The 20,341-nt window shown below is 37.2% G+C and overlaps 1 protein-coding gene across 1 annotated transcript in view; it reads left to right on the plus strand.

Annotated features, from left to right (window-relative positions):
* Nucleotides 1-20,341, plus strand: part of LOC122814356 — a 608,759-nt gene that overhangs the window by 471,501 nt on the left and 116,917 nt on the right. The window contains exon 9 of the mRNA XM_044086942.1: nt 10,467-10,775. Within this exon, the coding sequence (XP_043942877.1) occupies nt 10,467-10,775 (309 nt within the window). The remainder of the gene's footprint in view (nt 1-10,466; nt 10,776-20,341) is intronic.

Raw genomic sequence — 20,341 nt, forward strand, 5'->3', positions numbered from 1 at the left:
TGCACCAATCAATGCTAGGAGCCTAAACAAGAGACTCTACCCCCTCAAACCTGTCCTCACCATGGAGGATGTAGGTGTCTGTGTAGTGACATGACCAAGACATGGCTTAAATTGGTGAAGTGTACCCCAGCTGTGGGAGACTATAATGTCTTCCACACATTTAGACCAAGTACTATGTAGGAAGGGAAAAAAAGGTAGAGGTGTGTCAGTCTTCATCCAGAAGACACTCACATCAAGGCTGGTAAAGCAGCATGGTGCCATGGAGCCTCTTCATGTCCAAGTCACCATTAGCAAAGTTCCATAGCATATTTTATCTAACCACAGAATACCCTCTACAACTCAGGAATGTCATAGAACTTTCTTATATAAACTAGACTCACTCAGCATTAAATTCAATATCATCTTCCTCGGTGACTTCAGTAACCCAGGTATAGATTGGAAAATATATACCACCACTAGTGTGTGCATGCCCAGAGATTCTTGACTCAGTTAGTCAGAGTACCTACTAGGGTAAACAGTGTCCTTGATTCTTGCAATATGTGTAAAATCTTCACTTGTTGGGTCCAAACACAGAGCAGTTTCCTTCAAAACATAACTAAAACCTGAGAACTCCACTGTCTCTGGAACTTTTAAAAATCTCTCCAAGGCAAACTTCCTGCTTATAAGTGCTACCCTACCAAGTTTCAAATCCTCCAAATCCAGACAATTTTACTGTTTATGTGGAAACATACAGATAGCTTATATCATCTAATATGCTAATGAATTTCATAAATATATGTATATAACATCCTCTCATTAATATTATCCTTGCTGTTTACTGTTCTTGCTATGAACAGTCAGAGTATGGTAGTTAGTATTTCTCTAACAATGTTCAACTATTTGCTATTTTTTATTGAAAAAAATATATATTTTTAGTTCTAACTACAATTTATTTGTACTAACTACTACTACTTTTTATATTGTATTTTGTATGTATCTTTACTGTTATTTCCATCTTTATTGTATTTTGTAAGTGTCTTGGAGCTTTTCTCCCTGGGCCTCTACTGAAAATGTACATGTATCCAATTAGACTAGCCCGGTCAACAAATGTAAAATAAAATAAATAAATAAATAAATCTTGTAAATGACTGCACAGAAGTAGCTGCACCTAGTAGAAATAAGAACAGGATGAACCCTAAAAACAAATCTCCCTGGTGGAACCACAATATCAATAAGCTTTATAACAAAATGAAGAAAATTTGGGCTAAAAATAAGAAGCGCTACACCCAGCAAGACAGAAATTATCATCATTAAATTAAATAGCAACTCAGAAGCCTAATTAAAACCACCAAGGCCAAACTTGAGGCAAAAATAGCCATTCAAGCCATGAACAACTACAATGCCTTCTTCAGCTCTGTCCATAATCTCAAAAGTGCTACACGGCAGTGTGCTGAAGTGGTTGTGGACATCACCAACTTTATGGAAGTTGAAGATACAGCAAAGCGGCTGGCTGATAAATTCAGCTCCAACTTCACTCACTCCATCCCTAAATATCTCACAAGAAAAATCAGAAACCAATACACCCCAGCAATCACATAGGGCCAAGTCTTGAATGCTTTCTCAAAAGTCAAAAATACTCCATCTGTAGGTTCTGATCATATCCATAGATGCATCCTGAGCATGACGCATGACTTATCCATGCCCCTAACAACACTGTTTAACCTCAGCATATAAATGAGCTTCATGCTAAGTGAAAAAAGGACAGTTATACACCTGCTCATGGGAGGGCCATTTACCAGCCGAGGTAACTACCAACTCATAAGTCTGACCAGCCTCATATGTAAAGCCATGGGAAGACTTATCATGGAATTAATCAATAGAAGCCTTGGAAGTCTCCAAACAATGGACCCATCCTAGTTTGGTTTTGTCAAAGGCAGGTCAAGCTTACTTAATGTGGTGGACTTTTTTGAAAAAGTGAACAAAGCAATAGATGAAGGCAAGGTGGTACACAATGTCTATCTAGACCTGGCAAAGATTTTTTTACACAATACCCCACTCAGGCATTGCAGAAAAGCTTGCTAAATTAGGAGTAAACCTCTACATCACACACTGGATTGCCAACTGGCTCATAGATAGGACACAGGAAGTCATGATAAAGGAAGCTATCTTCACAAAAAGGTCAGCCACTAGTGTAGTCTCGCAGGGCTCTGTGCTGAGACTGCTCCTGTATAGCTTCTACTTCTGAGAAGTCCAAACAAATGTCAAGGGTCTTTGGTTTTCAGAAGTTACGGATAACTGCAAGTTGGGAGCAGTCACTGAATCTCCAAAAAGACTCAGCCATCCTCCAGGAGGGCTTGTCCCAAAAAAAAAAAATAACTGGTGCCAGAGTCATGGAATAAAGCTAAATGCCAAATACTACATTATTATACCCTTTGTGAAACCGACTACCTTGGGAAACGAACATTGACAATATATCACTATGAGTCTCTACAGTAGTTAGAGATTTAGGAACTTATGTAGATAGCAACCTAGCATTTGAGCAACATATGTCTACTGTTGTACAGATGTCCTTCTATATTGCCCAACTTATATGCAAAAGGAGAGCATCTCAGTACAGAAATGTCATTGTCCCACACTGCCCAGCCCTTATCAGGCTCATCACTGAGTATAATGTCTCCTTCGGTATATACCTGAAGAGACGTGCAACAACTAGAGTGCCCACAGAGGTTCCTCCATAAAGTGAATACTGGGACCAAACCACACAACCTTCATGGGCCGCCTCAAAGCCCTTTCACTATACTTGGTCTGTTATAGACTATTATGAGGTGTTCTGTGCCTAGCCTATAATGCATTCTCTGACTTACCACTAATGGACCTACTGCACAGGCCCAAATCAAATGGTGTCAAAAATTACCAATCCAGAGACGTCAGCCTCTACTGCAATATCAACAGAACAGCTTGGTGTAGTAAGTACTTATCTTAAAGTATAGCACTACTGTGGAACAGACTCCCCATTCACATAAAACAAAGCTTATCTTTGTCTTTATTTGAACAGAATTTAGATCTATGATAGGAATAAGGAAATTTACCCCCAGGACGGTCCCCTGTGGATAACTGCCTTATCCTCTTTCAATGCTCAGTGATATGACTCCAGAAATATTCATTCACAAATGGAAAGTTTAAGAATAAAAATCATAGTAAGGATAATTTGAACACCTAATGGAATAACATGGCTAGACTTAAAATAGCCCTTCAAGGTAGCTAGCCTAGTATTTACCTATGAGCCTATACATTCAAGGATTTCCTGACAACTGCTTCCTTTGGTCAAGGGAGAGGGAATTATTAGCCCAGGTTCCCAGGTCTCTTACTTCATTTTCATTTTGAATTGGGGTATTGTCAATGCTATATGCTGGAAAGACGGTTTATCTGCAAATAACAAATGCTGAATTTTTTGTCATTTAATTTAAGCCCATTTTCAATACACCAGGCATTTATAAATGTACATTCCTACATATCAGGTATGAGGTCTATATTACATTATCGAAGTTTCAAAACTTCGAAGCTGATATGGTCGACACCATATCATCGAACTCTTGAAACATCGAAAATGTAATAAAACACAACAACCTACAAAATCAAACTATTTAAATGTTCTAAGTAGGGGGCAAACCCCCCTGCACCCCCCCACACCCCCTGCTACTTAAATATACCAACTCCGAGATTGCACTACAGTGCAGAAAAGGGAAATCTTCCCTTTCTGTGCTGTACAAAGATCTCCTTTAAAAGATTCGAAGTTTCAAGACTTCGATCATATAGTGTTGATCATATCAGATTTGAAGTTTTGAAACTTCGATCTTCTGATATAGACCTTCCTACTGTAGGGCAACTGTATCAGAGGTGAATTTAACAATGATGCCCAGTTTGCAGCCACCCATAGACACAGGTCTTGGTTTTCAGTTTCTAGGTCACAGAAGTAAATACCAAAAAAAAGTGGTTTCAGCACTGAGCCCTGCTGGACACCACTTCTAACCTTCATCTTTTCTAACACTATCCCTGCCACCCGCACTATGTCAGTTCTGTCTTTTAGCCAATTTGCTATCTATATTACCACACAGGGATTTATTTGTAACAGACTTAGTTATTAATTATGCTTGAATAGGGATGATGTAAAATTCCTTGGCCAGATCAGGTACATTGTGACCACTGTCAAAAGCTTGCATTAGCTTTTCAAAGAAGTAAAACAGGGTCTACATTTTACTAAACCAAACTGATGTGGCTCTAGTCTGCAGAGATTTTTAATTTTGATGTTAATCAGGTTTATTTTAATGTGTTCCTTCACTATACAGATAAAATTTGTCAGGGTCATGGGCCTATACTTACTTGGGTCAGTAGTAGGGCCACCTTTATGGACTGGCATCTCCAATTATATACATCCTACATCCTGTGCAAAACCTGTAGCCAGGCTTAAGTTATGTGGAGATTCCACATGGTAATTCCGTTACTATTTATCAAACAACAGATATGTTATGTGGACCCACAGAGAAAGTGTTCTTAATCCGGGACAGTACTTTCAGTACATATTCTTTAATGATGGTGGGGAGCATGAAAGCTACAGGGATCTTAGGACTTTGGATACTCATCTCAGGAGTAATATTTGGACTAAATTTATTTGCTAGAATATGGCCAAAGTCCACCCGGTCTGAGTAGATTTTGTCATTTAGTATGAGATCTGTACATGGTTAAGTGTTGTTTCTTAGATTTCTAACATAACTAAAGGAGGACTTTTCCTTGGTATCCAATGCCAGCCTGAGTCCATGGGTTGCCTTAGAAGATCTAATAGTTTTTTTTTTAAATTCTTAGTCAAATTCCTAATATTTTTCTTATCTTGGGGTTCAGTAGATTCGCTGTATACACTGATGAGTTTTCTTTTACTGTATATTTTATTTATGTTGCTGGACCACCAGGATGGTTTGCTTTTACATTTCTCATTATACTTGGATTTGAATCTGTCTAACAATTCTATACAATTATTTATCTGGGTGTAAAACTCCTTGACAAAGCTGTCTGCTGAGCTGATGTCTGGGGTGATGTTGTTATAAGAGATTTTGAGACTTCATCATAGAATTTGAGGAGATTTGGGCTCTTGAAGTCTTTGAATTCAGACATACTGGTTTCAGGGGCTTTAGACAGTTTAAAGGAAAGGTTGCTTACTCATAGTTTGATTTAATTGGTGACAGAGTTACTAAGGGAGATAAGCACAATGCCACTACATTTGTGAAAACAGATCAAGAATATTTTGTCCTCTAATTGTGCTAGTAACAATCTGGTCTTTTAAAATTTTATTTATTAGGTGTAAAAACTTCTAAACATATCCTATGTTGGTGGAGTAACTTCTCTAGTTAATTAATGGATAATTAAAGTCTTCCAGAATGATAGGGAACTTATTTACGGTGAGTTCATCCATGGCATTTAGGAACCTCATATAAACTTCTGGAGTCATATAAGGAATACTGCAAATGATTTGTGGGTCACTGGGACTCCGTCTAGAGGTGATATGGTCTCTGACAAGTATGGTTCATAGGTAGGTACTAGGCTATCTGCCCAAGGGCATTTATAAGCCTAGCCAGAGTGTGTTGGCTTTCGCCGCCCTATTGATTAATTAACTGATCCTCTGTCAAGCAGAGCCAATGAAGTGATCCCAGGGGTGTATTTTCTGTTACCCATCTACTCGTCAAGGTTTCTCTTGAAGAGTGTTAGTGAGGGGTTCTGACTAATGTAGTTTGGAATTTTGTTCCAAAGCATGGGGAGTCTCTGTGACAGGAATCTATCCCTCCAGCATGTTCTATTTATTGTTGCGGTGAGGTTTAGCTCACTACAGCATGTGGCTCGCAGTGACTTGGATTTCTTTAGGTGGAGCATGTCCATCAATTCTGAGTTGGACATGGCTTTGTAAGTCAGGCAGAAATCACCTCTGAGTGAGCGATATGTCACTGAGTACAGCCGGAGTTTTTTCAGTCGGGCTGCATAGGACATATGTTTGAGGCCAGTAATCCTCTTGGTGAGGTACTTTTGTGGTCTCTCCAGCTGTTAGAAGTGTCTTGTGAGATACATCCCAAATGGGGCATTGTACTCTATGATGGGTCTGATGAGTGACGAGTAGAGGGGCACTATAACCGCTTTATTTCTAGATGCAAATCCTTTAGTAATTAGATGGGCCGCATAGAAGGATTTCCTAACTACTTTGGCAATATGATTGTCAAAGGAGAGATTACTATCTGCCTGGGCCCCCAGATCTCTTATTACCTCTTCTGTATTAAGTGGGCTGCCACCTATGTGGTAATTCATGGCTGTTTTGTTTTTCCCAAACGGGATGACTATGCGTTTTTTGGCATTTAGCTTGAGGCCATGACTTTGACACCAGGTGTCCGCTTAGTAAGGCCCTTTTGGAGGATGTCCGTGTCAGCCGGAGGGTCAATTATGGCTCCCAGTTTGCAGTCATCGGCGGACTTGATTAGCCATAGTCCTCCTGTGTTTGCCTGTACTTCTAAGAAGTATACGCCAAACAGTAGGGGTCCCAGGACCGAGCCTTGCGGGACACCACTTGTGACTGGTTTAGAGTCAGACTTGGAGTCTGCTATTCTTACCGTGTGAGTTCTGTCTGTAAGCCACTTGGCAACCCATCTCATGACGTAGGGGTTTATGTTCAGGCTGGTGAGTTTTTCTGTAATACCTGAGTGGGGAATGGTGTCGAAAGCCTTGGCGAGGTCAAGGTAGGCTGTGTGAACAACCTTTCCCTCATCTATGGCCTTGGTGACTGTCTCGAAGAAGTCAACCAGGTTTATTAGGCATGATCTACCCTTAACAAAGCCGAACTGGGTCAGATCAAGTGTTTAGAGGGTCCCAATGTCTTTGTTAATGAGTTCCATGATGATGCGAGCCATAGCCTTGCAGACCAAGCTAGTCAGGCTTATGGGGCGATAGTTACCAGGGTCAGTTGTGGCCCCTCCTTTGTGGAGTGGAATAACCATTGCTGTGCGCCATTCTATGGGCACGTAGCCTGTGGAGAGGCTGAGGTTGAACAGCATGTTTAGGTTTAGGTTTCATTAGGTTTCCGTGTTTAGGTATTTGGATATGCCATCACAGTCACCACTGAGTGAGAAAGCATGATAGGCTGTAAACACAAAGATGAAGAGCGTGCTTTCTGGCCTTTTAAACCAGGTTTCAGTGATTACACACACACACACACACACACACACACACACACACACACACACACACACACACACACACACACACACACAAACACACACACCACACACACATGTTTATGCCTATTAAAATGCAGGAATGCTTCAAGGTTGGGGCAGCTTGCTGTTCAGACTGCTGGTATTGAGCAGAGCCACCCTGATTTGATCCTGTTTCAATATTGATACATTTGCTATGTTAGAATGTTCATTTACTGAACTTTGCCTGAAAAGGGCACTATGACAGCAGGAAAAGTTTTAGCCAGTATGCAGAAGCCTTTGAACAGGAGGTGCAGACCACCCTTCGCAAAGCAAGTAGAAATGACATTCATTTCATTCCATTCCATGCTGACATATACTAGATTTCCCCAGAATGACACCAGCTATTTTGCCAGTTTTTCAAGCCAATCATCTTTTCTTTGTACCTGGGCATCATTAGTGGAGAAGGGAAGATTCCATTCAGTATCCGTCTCACCTTCATTTGTGGCATGCATAGAAAACTCAGACATGCCTTCCTGCATTACCCTCTGTTTTTTTCACCCCGAGTCATTCACCCCCATAAGCACAATTACCATGTCATAGTAAAATATGTCTTGTGCAAAGATCCTAAGGGCTCTTGAGAACTCTGAAACCCTTGTACCTGAAATACAGCTCTCATTGTCCAGCCTAATGAGTGGGGAATATATGTGTTTCACTATGCAGTCACCAATCACTAAAAATATATATATATATTTTTTGAGTGTTCTGATCTGGTAAAACTGAGACTCTATGTCACACTGCAGCACTTTATTAAAGGTGAGATGTTATGTGTTGTAATTAATTTTGATTTTTGCTGAGAATTAATCCCTACAGGTCAAAGAGACTTAGGTACAGATTTCTTTCAAGTGTCAGCATATGACATTACATTATGTGTCAGGGTTGGGAGCATGTGGTGTGTTAGAGCAATCCTCACAATCTGTCCTTTTGTTTTGAGTGTACAAGGCCTCCATATCTCTTAAATATTGCATCTGTCACTTGTGTTTAGTATTCATTACCTCTAACCATACCTCTTAACAGTCCAGATTCTGGACTTAAGCCACTAAATAACGACATACATTAGGGTTTTTAATTTAGACTTTATATCCTTCAGAAAATGCATGCTAACACAACTCCTATTATTCTAGCAACTTTTTTTAAAATTTATAAGAGCAATATTTAATACCTGTCCCTATTTCTGAGCTTTGCCCCCCCCCCCCATTATTGTAGGCTTTGTCCAGATTTCCTGCACTAAGAGGTTGAAAGGTATGTCTGTACAAACCTCTCAACTGTCCACATTTTTGCAGAATGCCTTCTATTTTTGTCTGTTTCAAATAAAATTTATGGTTTCTGGAAAATTACTGAGGACTGAAATCACTAAATAATGACAGAATTTTGATTTTCAGACTTCATATCATTCAGAAAGTTCAAGCTAACACAAATCCTGCTATTCTAGCAATGTTCATAGATTATTACTAGGCTAGCTGCTTTCATGGACCATGTTTAAGCCTAGACAGTTACCTCCTGTGAGAATCAAACCCTGCACCTTGTGCTTCTAAGGTAAACACCTTAACCATTATGCCACCCTCCCACTGTATAAATTTATAAAGACAATATTTAAAATCTGTCCCAATTTCTGGGCCTTTGCCCCTCCATTAGTTTAGACTTTGTCCTAATTTCTTGTACTGAGAGGTTTAGAGGTATTATCTGTGAAATGAGGTAGTTGTTATGATGATTAGGATGCCTAACTCTATGACACTTACAAAACAGGGATATCAAACAGTAAAACATCAATCCAAAAGGATCAAAACTCAATATACCAAAAAAAAAAAAAAAACATTTTTTGCAGGGAAGCAAGCTCTCCTGTACCCACATCTTCAACCAATTATATATGCCAACTCTAAGATCATACAACAGTGGAGTAAATTCTCAATCCCCCTGTTCTGTGATCTCCCACAAAGTAATGCGATAGAAGTGAGCAAATGATATTATGAATGTCTGACTTTATGGAAAGTTTCCAGATATATGTATACTTTATAGAAATAAAGCTTCCTGTTTAAAAGCTGTTCCAACGTATCAGAATCTACTGCAATTACTTCTGCACTCATAGTCTCAGTTGTGTCTAAAAGAGTTCATATACTGTAAGACTAGTTTACTGTACATTAATAGTATCCAGCTCTGGTAGCCCTTCTTTGGTGAATGAGATCACAAACAAAATGTCACCCTGTTGCTGACAGATTTTTTCCCTTGCCATTTAGGCTGCAGTGTGTGTGTGTGTGTGTGTGTGTGTGTGTGTGTGTGTGTGTGTGTGTGTGTGTGTGTGTGTGTGTGTGTGTATGTATGTATGTATGTGGCTGAAAAGTATCTTTGTGCCATTCTAAATACCTGGTTAGCAAATGAAGGACTATACATATATTTGTATCTATGCATAACACACACAGGTGTGTGTGTGTGTGTGTGTGTGTGTGTGTGTGTGTGTGTGTGTGTGTGTGTGTGTGTGTGTGTGTGTGCGTGTGTGTGTGTGTGTGTGTGTGTGTGTGTGTGTGTGTGTGTGTGTATGTATGTGGCTGAAAAGTATCTTTGTACCATTCTAAATACCTGGTTAGCAAATGAAGGACTATACATATATTTGTATCTATGCATAACACACACAGGTGTGTGTGTGTGTGTGTGTGTGTGTGTGTGTGTGTGTGTGTGTGTGTGTGTGTGTGTGTGTGTATGTATGTGACTGAAAAGTATCTTTGTGCCATTCTAAATACCTGGTTAGCAAATGAAGGACTATACATATATTTGTATCTATGCATAACACACACAGGTGTGTGTGTGTGTGTGTGTGTGTGTGTGTGTGTGTGTGTGTGTGTGTGTGTGTGTGTGTGTGTGTGTGTGTGTGTGTGTGTGTGTGTGTGTGTGTGTGTGTGTGTGCACGTGTGCGCGTGTGTGTGTGTGCATCTGCCTGTCTGTGTCTTTCTTAGTATCCCTCTGTGCGCGATTGAAGTGGGCTGAGTTTAGCGATGTAAATCATAAAAAATAAAATAAGATAATTAAATTAATGAATGAAAACAAGAACAGTGTTTTGTTAAGGAGAGCATGTCATTTTTTTAGGTGACATCATAACCATCATTAACAAGTAAACCATTTGCCTTGGGACATGACAAAATGCTTTGCAATCTTTTTCATCTTTCCTATACCTGCTTTGCCTTTCAGTGATTTGAAATACTTCATTTGCAGGTGATTTATTTAAAGAAGATAACCAAGATGTGGAAAAACAGGTTTTGTCTATTTCATCTCTTCCCTGCTTACACATCATTGAGTTGTATTTTTCAGTTCCTCATTCCTTGTTTACAAGCTCAGCGACCTTCCTTCATCAAAATCATGGGACAGTAGTTAATAAGTACAAAACTTGTTGTTTCTGCAAACTGTTGACCAGAACTTGTTATCCTTGCACATATCTAGAGTGGAGCACAGCAGTTCTTCGTACTCTGGAAGAGTCACAGATGGGTTTATATGTTACAGCTGTGTTTTTAACCATATGCCTAGGTAAGTACTTGCAATTGATAACCTCATGAAAAGAAAGACTTTTTCTGCTTATGGTAATTCTGATGTAAGACACTTAGATGCTCAGGTTAGATGGTTACCATGTTAGCTCTGTGTTTTTGTTAGCCTACAAAGAGTCTAACCAGCTCAGTATGCCAATCCTCATGCATTATCATGGGTGTACAAATAAATCTAACTTAATGGGGGAGGGCAGTTTCCTGTATGGATTACCACTTCTTCAGCAAATGATATTTAGGGGTGCAATTTCTGTACAGCTGGGCTACTCGGGGGAGGGCGTAATAGTATGTGAAAGACATTACTGGCTGCACTCCAGGTAGTGGCGTGTATGCAAAATTGTCCAACACACTGCCATGCATTGAAACTCTAGAAAAGGTGCAGGAAGACACACTCTAGCATTTATTTCTCAAAGGATAATCACTGAAGTGTCTAATAAAAGGAGGACTAAAATTCATAAAATTATGGTTGGTGGCAAAACAGGTTTTGTCTATTTCATCTCTTCCCTGCCTACACATCATAAGATAAATAAGTAGATTAACATTTGTTGAGCAGAGCATTTCATTTACTAAAGATAGAGAGAATATCATATATTGATATTAGTGTTCTAGTATGTGCCTACTGAGTTCATCTGTTCTATTTAAATACTATGTGGCATTACAGAGTGAATGAATAAAACACTTTTTAAACTTCTTAGTAACTATGACCATACACTGATCATGCTATTAGAAATGACAGACATGCACACGCGCACACACACACACACACACACACACACACACACACACACACACACACACACACACACACACACACACGGAGTAAGTGGGGAACTGCTGTGTAATACATTAAAATCTTATACACTGGTACTGTAGGTTTAGAAAGTGTGTCTTATAACCAATAACAAAGCCATGTTATAAATCATGTTTCCTAACCTGAGATAGTAAGATGCTTCATGAATCTTTTAAAGCAGATATTGTTCATATTCCATGTATCCATTTTTTGTGTAACTTAGGTTAGAGTTTTAGAGTTGTGTTTCTTATTGACATCAAAGTGCATTATTGATTACCCAAGATTCTACTTGAGTAAAGCCTTGAAAGAAAGATGCTTTGGCAATTTGAACTTTTTTTGTGAGTGCTGAGTTTCTGTTAGTATTTTATAGGTAAAGTTAAAGTCTTATTATTTTTATGTAGACTTGTAGGATAGGAATGTAAATTTAATAATTTAAATATGCAATTGAAATTTACATGTGTCACCGTAATAACCCTTTAGGCAACTCACACAGGTTAAAGCATTCACAGGGTAATTAACCTATACATGTGGAGGCTGTCATCCAATTTATTAGCAGCTGTCTGATAACTGACAATTGTGCATCACACTTGTAATTTAAATATATTTGAATTTATTTAGTAGCTTTTGTATTTATTAATGATGGTGCAAAGGTATATGAACTGGGATAAAAATTAAATGGCAAAGCTTGTCTTTCAATCAGTGTTATTGGGCTCAGATGTTACTGTGATGGGACCGACAGTGAGCAAGACTTACTTCTAAACATCTTGGGGTTGTCACAGTAACATAAAACAGTTGTAGTTTTAGGCCCAACTTTGCCAGTAATGCCATTTTCTGATTATTTGGTTGCAGTCTCATTTTTTTAATTATTATATTTTTTGTTTTCTTTTGTTTTTCATTTATTTATAGATTCATTTCATTGAGGTTTGAATTAATTTAGTGTTTTTTTCCTTTGGGGTTAACATATCTAGTTTAGAGATGAGCAGGATATGCAACTTCATTTTTTCTTTGCAATTATTGTAGGATGCCTGCAGGCAACTGACGTCATAAATGTAGACTACTTCTTGATGTTGCAACAATAAGAATGCAGATAATGCTGGTGATGTGCCAAGAATGTGGCTAAATTAAAATATCTGCACAGTACACCAAATAAATGTTTTTATAAAATGAACAATAATATTATCTAATCAGAGAGGTAACAACCTTTTCATTAGATGCATTTGACACGGTTTACATGGATTTGGTCGTACTGCCAATTGTCGAACAGGGTGTTCTCCGAACTTAAATGTTCAAAATTTAGATGTTGAACGGTCGGAATGTCGTATAAAATTCGATATTCGACATTTCTGACCGCTCTACCACCTAAACAAGCGCTACCATGGGTCAAAAAGGGGGGATGTTTGGCGTTTCAACATAATTGCATTCACAATTATGCCGTACTGGCATTCTGCAGTTCGACATATTGCGTTCAACAGTTGGCCTTACGACCAAATCCATGCATACCATTTGACACACAGCAGAAAATTAGTGCATAATATCTAGAGCTCAAATTCAGGCACAGAATATCTACTGCCTAGCCTACAACCCCTACTGGAAGTCATTATTTATCTCACCTCTAACTGATCTACAACAGAAGAAGATTCTTGGGTAAACATGCCCCCCCCACCCCCACCCATAGCTCTCAACTGTCCAAAGTTTCACAGAATAAACAGATTTTTCCTTCATATTTTTTAATCTGTTTCTCATAAAACTTATGGTTTTCTGGCAAAACATTTAGGCTTGAAGTGACTGATTAATGACACACATTTGAGTTTCAGACATCAAATCCTTCAGAAAATGCATGTTAGTCTAACATCTTTCAATGTTTATAGGAGCAATATTTAAAATCTGTCTCTAGTTTTTGGCCTTTATCTCCCCCATTGTTTTAAGTTTTGTCCAGATTTCTTGTGCTAAGAGGTTGAGCAGTATGGGGCCACTGCTCCAGAAAAACAAATGTATATACCTTCAAAAACAAGTAAAAGAAGAGTACAGAAATAAAATGCGTTACCACGGATACTGCAAACATGAGGGGTCCTCTAGAAAGGCAATAAAACATGATAGTTTTATTGATGTAATTCTCACAAATATTTGTTTTTTGGCAGAGTACATATTAGTAAGGATTTGCACATACTTGTGGAATAAAAATGATTGAATTTTTTTTATATTCTTTTATCAAAAAGGAGTGACAGACTCATTACAAGTATATATAAAAGTGTATCCCAATAACAGTTACATGAATTATAACAACATGCACCCTAAATGGTTAGAAGAGAACAAGGTGAAGGACAAATGGTTAGGTTAAGCTATTAATAATAGAAATTGAGCTACAGTAGAGAGTCGATTATTTGAATGTCGATTATCCGTAACATCAATTATCCGAATGTAGCCTTCCAAAGTTTTCATTTAGGAAAAAACATAAAGTCTGAATATGTAAACATTATACGTATTCACTTGTGAGTGTTTTTTGAGCTTGTACTACAATAAAATTCTATACCATTTTGTACTTACAATATATATTTGTTTTGTTTCTCGTTTAATGTTAATCAAAATCATTTTTAGAAGTTTTTATCCGGTTCAATTATATGTTTGATTATCTGAACAGTTTAATTATCCAAACTACCGTAGGTCCCAATTAGTTTGGATAATCAACTCTCTACTGTATTGAAAAAGGGTAGAACAGAGTTAGCTTTTTGACAAACAACAATGTCAGTATTATACAGATGAAAGGTAGCAATAAGACAATGTCTAAGAAACTGACAAACTTGTTGGCTATGCTAGGTATCAAAAATGTTCTTAGATCTAACTGGAACATTTTGCATTGTTTTCCCTCCCAGGAAATAGTAATTTGTGAAAGGGAAAAATTAAAGATTTGTTTAGATAAGATTTCAAATCCATAACTAGTGAAATGGGAATGATAACATGCAACAGCTGTGATGTGTCAGTATATTTATATTTTTAGGAGGAGTCACTGCGATTGTAAAAGAAAGACATTACCTTACAGGTAGTTCTTAGGCTGGTTGCTGGGGCTAATTTAAGCTTAGCCAATACCTTTCAAAGGTGAGAATCAAACTTTTTACCTTGTGCTTGTGAGATAAATGTTTTATCCGTTATACCAAATCCCAACATCCTCTTATACTTGATATACATTCATGTACTGTTAATAATAATAATAATAATAATAATAATAATAATAATAATAATAATATAACTTGCATTGATGTATGCAAAAAATGTATTGTATTTTATGTTGGATGCACAACTCATAGGTTGCAACCGACTGTCATGAGCATCCGAATCCGGTTAATGTGAATAATGACAAAAATGCATTATGCAAACATTTATTAAAATTTAAAAGATGCCATATTCAAATTTGCAGTCCTTGAAAAAAATTAGTATGTTTATAGGAAAATTGCTACTGAAGAATTATTATAATGAAGGGAATGTTGTTAGCAGTTAAAGTTAAAACTTGAAGGCTGCAATTTCCTTGTTTTGTTTTTTGAAAAGAAGGACATTAACTCACTGTTTAATTAAGAGTTTGATTGCATATGTTGTCGAGGGCTGTTTTTTGTCACACTGTTTTAATTAACAGTTTGATTGTATATGTTGACTAAGGCTGTTTTTGATACTCAATCTAAGAAGTCTATGGATATGAAAATGTTTACTTTGTGTGTGTGTGTGTGTGTGTGTGTGTGTGTGTGTGTGTGTGTGTGTGTGTGTGTGTGTGTGTGTGTGTGTGTGTGTGTGTGTGTGTGTGTGTGTGCATGCAGTGGCAGATTATAGTAGGGGCCAATCAGAGCCCACAGCTCCAGACTGGCTTATGGCAAAAGAAGGACTGGGGCACCAGCACTTTATGAGCCTTTTTTCTACTTTATTTATATTTTAAGTAAAGAAATACAGGGTTTCTTTATTTAAAAAAATAACCTCAATTAAAAACAAACAGCTCATGGAATTCCTTCAGCAATCAGACAGAGTACTTGGGTCAGTGATTGGTTAAGTGCACTGGCCGTTAGGTTGGAGATGCAGTTGCTGGAGCATAAGGTAAGTAAGATTTTCCCTCAGTTTGGCAGACATCCAGATAAAATATCAACACTGGATATCTTTGCTGCTGTCCTTGAATTTTGCTTTACATTTTTGGTCTTTTTCTCATAAATTTGCTGATGAAAGGTCAAATAACAGCATCCCTCTCAATTGTCTTTACCTGATTTTCCCTTGTATTTTTTATCTGTTCCTCAAACAATTTCTAGATTCTGACTAACTACTGAAGACCGCAGTCATAATTAATGACAGATATTTGGGTTTCAAACTTTATAAATTATATCCATTATAAAGTGAATGCTAATGCGGGATTATTTTATTCTAACAACGTTCTCAGTATTGATAAAACATAAACTGCGGACTCTGCACGACTTATATTTAAAACAAAGAATTTATTGTTGCATCAGACCATAAAACAATGCTGTAAAACAGGCTGTTATATACTCAGACTTTTCCTATAATTAATTAATTAAATTAACCAATTTGAATCAATTATTTAAATAAGCCTAGTGGAACTTTAAAAACCTTAGTTGAGGCAGTTCACTTAGAACATTACATAAACTTGATTCAGAAAAAATAAACTTTAAAAACCTTAGTTAAAGCACTTCACTTAGAACATTACATAAGCTTAATCCAGAAAAATTCATTATTATAAAATTATTTAAACAACAAAATATTAACTGATTATAGGCTATTAAGCTATCATACTCAACTCAAACTAGAAAAAACATTAAAAATGTATGAGTATAATAAATATACATCTGTTACTAAAAAGCTTTAACTATGGATCATTTTAAAGTTATAACAAAATGTAGAATCATATGAACATCTAGGGATGTGAATACATAGAAAGGGCATTAATATAAGTATGTATGTCTGTGTGGATATTAAGCTACCAATTCTTAAAGGGCTTGTAACAACATTAAATGTTTCCTTAGAGCATTTAGAGTTTAATCTGCTCTAAGCATACCATGTATACAGTTATAAAAACCTTACTGAAAAAACTCATTCATTATGCTTCAACACACTCTATCACTATTCAAAGTTAAATTTGCAAAACAACCGAGGAAGTAAATATAAATGTGGAATAGCAAAATTTTGCTATTTGAAGAAAGACACTAAATAAATCTGCCTGCTCTAACAGATGTGAAACCAAACTTCAAACCTATCCCTGGGTGGAATAAAACTAAAATGTATGAGCTGAACTACATTGTTTTAAAATGAATACAGGAACCTCTAAGGCATACTATCTTCGTGCATTGAGGTAGGGTTTAATGGAGACATAGAGGTTCAAACCTGGAGTGTGGTGCCCTCTTAATCTGAAAATCCATTTCAGTTCTTTAAGTTCCAAAAGGTTGATGTAATCTCCACCTCTAAAACCTGGTTCTATTATTTCTAACACTCTAAAGACAAAAGAATGTCCAGGGCAGTTCAATACATGCTTTGCTAAGGCATTTAACTCATTCTGTTTTTTAATGTCATAGGTGTGATTATACACTCTATTTTTAAGTTTCCGTTTAGTCGCTGGACATTTTATGCAAGTTGCCAGATAAATCAGACCTGAACTCTCACAAGTTGCTGAGAATCTTGGTTTGAAGACATAGTTAATTTCTGGGTGTATAAAAATTTGGTCATTTGTGATGTATTTACAATAACTGCATCTATGACAAGGGTGGGTGCCTGCATTCTCTGTAGGAACTTGCTCCTTTCTACCAAGTCTATCACATAACATTCTCTTAAGATTTTGGTTACTCCTATAAACAAAATGAGGGGTTGTACCTACCAGTTGTTGTGTGAAAGGGTCAGAAATCAACACTTTCCAGTTATTATTAATGATTCTCCTGATGTTCATACTATCATTTGCTTTGACTGGTTGAGTTCATGTACTTAGCATTGCTGCTAAACCTACTAACTTCTCTTCTTCTAGGACCTGAGTTCTAATATTTTTTACCATTGTTGCATTGTACTTTCTGTCTCCAAAGATTTTTTCCAGTATGTCTGCTTCACGGACTAAGTCCTCTCTATTTTTACATATCTTGGATATTCTAAGGAATTGGCTCTTAACTATCCCTTTGAAAATATGACAAAATGGAATTCCTCCAGCAGGCTTTCCTAAATAGGGTTGAACTTAGCCTACCATTAGTGATACTGAGGCTTACATCCAAAAAACTTACTGTTTCATAGGACATATGAGCTGAGAATTTCAAATATGTTGTTGTGGACTCCAGATATTTTTTGAATTCTAAAAATTCCTCTTTAGAGCCATCCCAAATCACTAGAATATGGTAGTAAGCCAAGATTTTTGTAACATGGGTGAGTGAAAATGAAGTCCCTTTCCCACTTATGCATCACCAAATTGGCATAAGTATGGCTACCCCTGATATCTGGTTCGTTCCTCAAAACAAAATACATTGTTGTAGAGAACTAAATCTAACAGCTGACAGAGGAGAATGATGTCATTATTCTTAAAATGTGTGTGTAACGATAGAAATTCTCTCACTGCTTGGATTCCTTCTATGTTCGGTATGGAAGTGAAGAGACTGGTTACATCTAAAGTAACTAATAAATGTTGTTCTTTGATCAGATTCTTATCTAGAGATTCTAAGGACTCAAGAAGATGATAAGTGTCCTTTAAAATATTTGGAATTGCATTAACTATCGGTCTTAAAGTTTTCTCCAAATATACAGACATCTTTTCAGTAAGCCATCCTCCACTGGCTACTATCGGTCTAATAGGGGGGGGCATCACTCCTTTGTGCATTTTTGGCAGGCCTTTAATGGCCGGTAAAAAAGGTTTTTCAACATTAAAATAGTTATACAGTTCTTCTGTCACCTGGCCACACATAAGAAGATCATATATATCTTCCCTAACTCTGGTAAAGATTTTGGATAATTCGAGCTCATTTATCTCTTTATAAGTAGTTTGGTCACTAAGCATGTTGTACATTAAGTTTTGATATGTTACTTTGTCGAAGATGGCAACCCCACCTCCTTTGTCTACTGGTCTAAAGACTAAGCTGTCGTTATTTATCAGATTGTGCAAGGATGAATACAAATCGCTTGACATGTTGAAAAACGTACATTTTCTATTGTTATTCTTAAAGTAATCATACAAATCATTTTCGCATAAATCTATAAACAATTGTCCAGGTATAGCAGGATGAAAAGTACTTTTCTTTTTAAACTGGAAACTGTCTACGTCGACAGCATTAGTTCCTGTTGACTTGGCTTTAAAAAAGATTTTAAGTGCTATTGAACAACCTGAGATCTTTCAATACTTCTGGGAGCTTACTGGGACAAAAGACAGTCCCTTATTAAGAACTTCCTGTTCAAAAGCAGAAAGCACGTACCTGGACATATTGAAAACAAGTAGATTACTTATTGATTGTATCTCCTTCTCTGGAACACTTGGATAGTTTTCTTTTCTTGGTCCAGCTGTTTCTTTGTTCTCTTGCTGGCATTAGCTTTTTTATCGGAAACGGTAAAAAAGCTTTACTTTCATCTTTAGGAATGGCTCCTAGGTTTGCATGACTGAGCTTGTTCCTGGTTGGGAAGGGGAGTTGATGTAGCTGCTTCAATAGTGGCTGGGACGGGACCTTCAGGTGGTGTAACAAAATTTTCCCTCGAGTTGTCCTCCTGGTTCCCTCTGGTAGTTGTAGATGCCGGTTCTGTGGCAATTATGATTGTGTCATCAAGCTGCGCCGTGTTTGGAGCCTGCATACGGGTATTGGTGTTGATAAGTTCTCTCCTGTAAAGTCTTCGAAGTCCCGTTGCAGCTTCTTTTGTTTGGTTTGCTGCAACCTAAGGGCATATGAGCTGACTTGATTAAACAAGCTATCCATTCTCCTTAGATAACAGTCATCAGTGAAGCCTTCAATAAGTTCTTTTTGTAAGTTGTTGATTTTAGAGTATAATTCACTCTCCACTGGACTGAAGTAGTCAATAATGAGCTTAACATACTGCATACTAGCCTCTAAATTTATTTCTTGCCATCGCTTAAGTAACTGGGGATGAGTGTCACCATAGGAAGGCATACAGAGTATGCGCATTCCTCTTGGAATAAGTTTAAAGCGTATGCAAGCTTCCATATGTTTTCTTTGCCAATTAAGGCGTTGATATTTATACAAATCATTCTCTAAAGTTTTTATCTTGTCATTGAACACTTCAAATCTATCATTGCTAATCTCTACTGTATTACCATTCGGTACTTTCAAGTCCAGATCCAATAAAGGATTAAGTCCATCTTTCAACAAAGTAGTCCACATTTCTTTTCTTCTAGGTATCCTCGGTTCTGGCACATAGTCAAGTTCTACATTGACTGTAGACATGTCGTGCGTTGTGGTAGAAATATGCAAAGAAAAACTGTATAAAAATAAAATCCACCACAACTAAAGAGCCGTAGTTAGAAAAAAGCTGAGTAGTGATAAAACATAAACTGCGGACTCTGCTTATATTTAAAACAAAGAATTTATTGTTGGTAGCGGCCATTGCTTCTGTACGCTTCATCAGACCATAAAACAATGCTGTAAAACAGGCTGTTATATACTCAGACTTTTCCTATAATTAATTAATTAAATTAACCAATTTGAATCAATTATTTAAATAAGCCTAGTGGAACTTTAAAAACCTTAGTTGAGGCAGTTCACTTAGAACATTACATAAACTTGATTCAGAAAAAATAAACTTTAAAA

Source organism: Protopterus annectens, chromosome 10.part0 (assembly GCF_019279795.1).
Source record: "Protopterus annectens isolate FY-2018-M chromosome 10.part0, PAN1.0, whole genome shotgun sequence".
Lineage (NCBI taxonomy): Eukaryota > Metazoa > Chordata > Ceratodontiformes > Protopteridae > Protopterus > Protopterus annectens.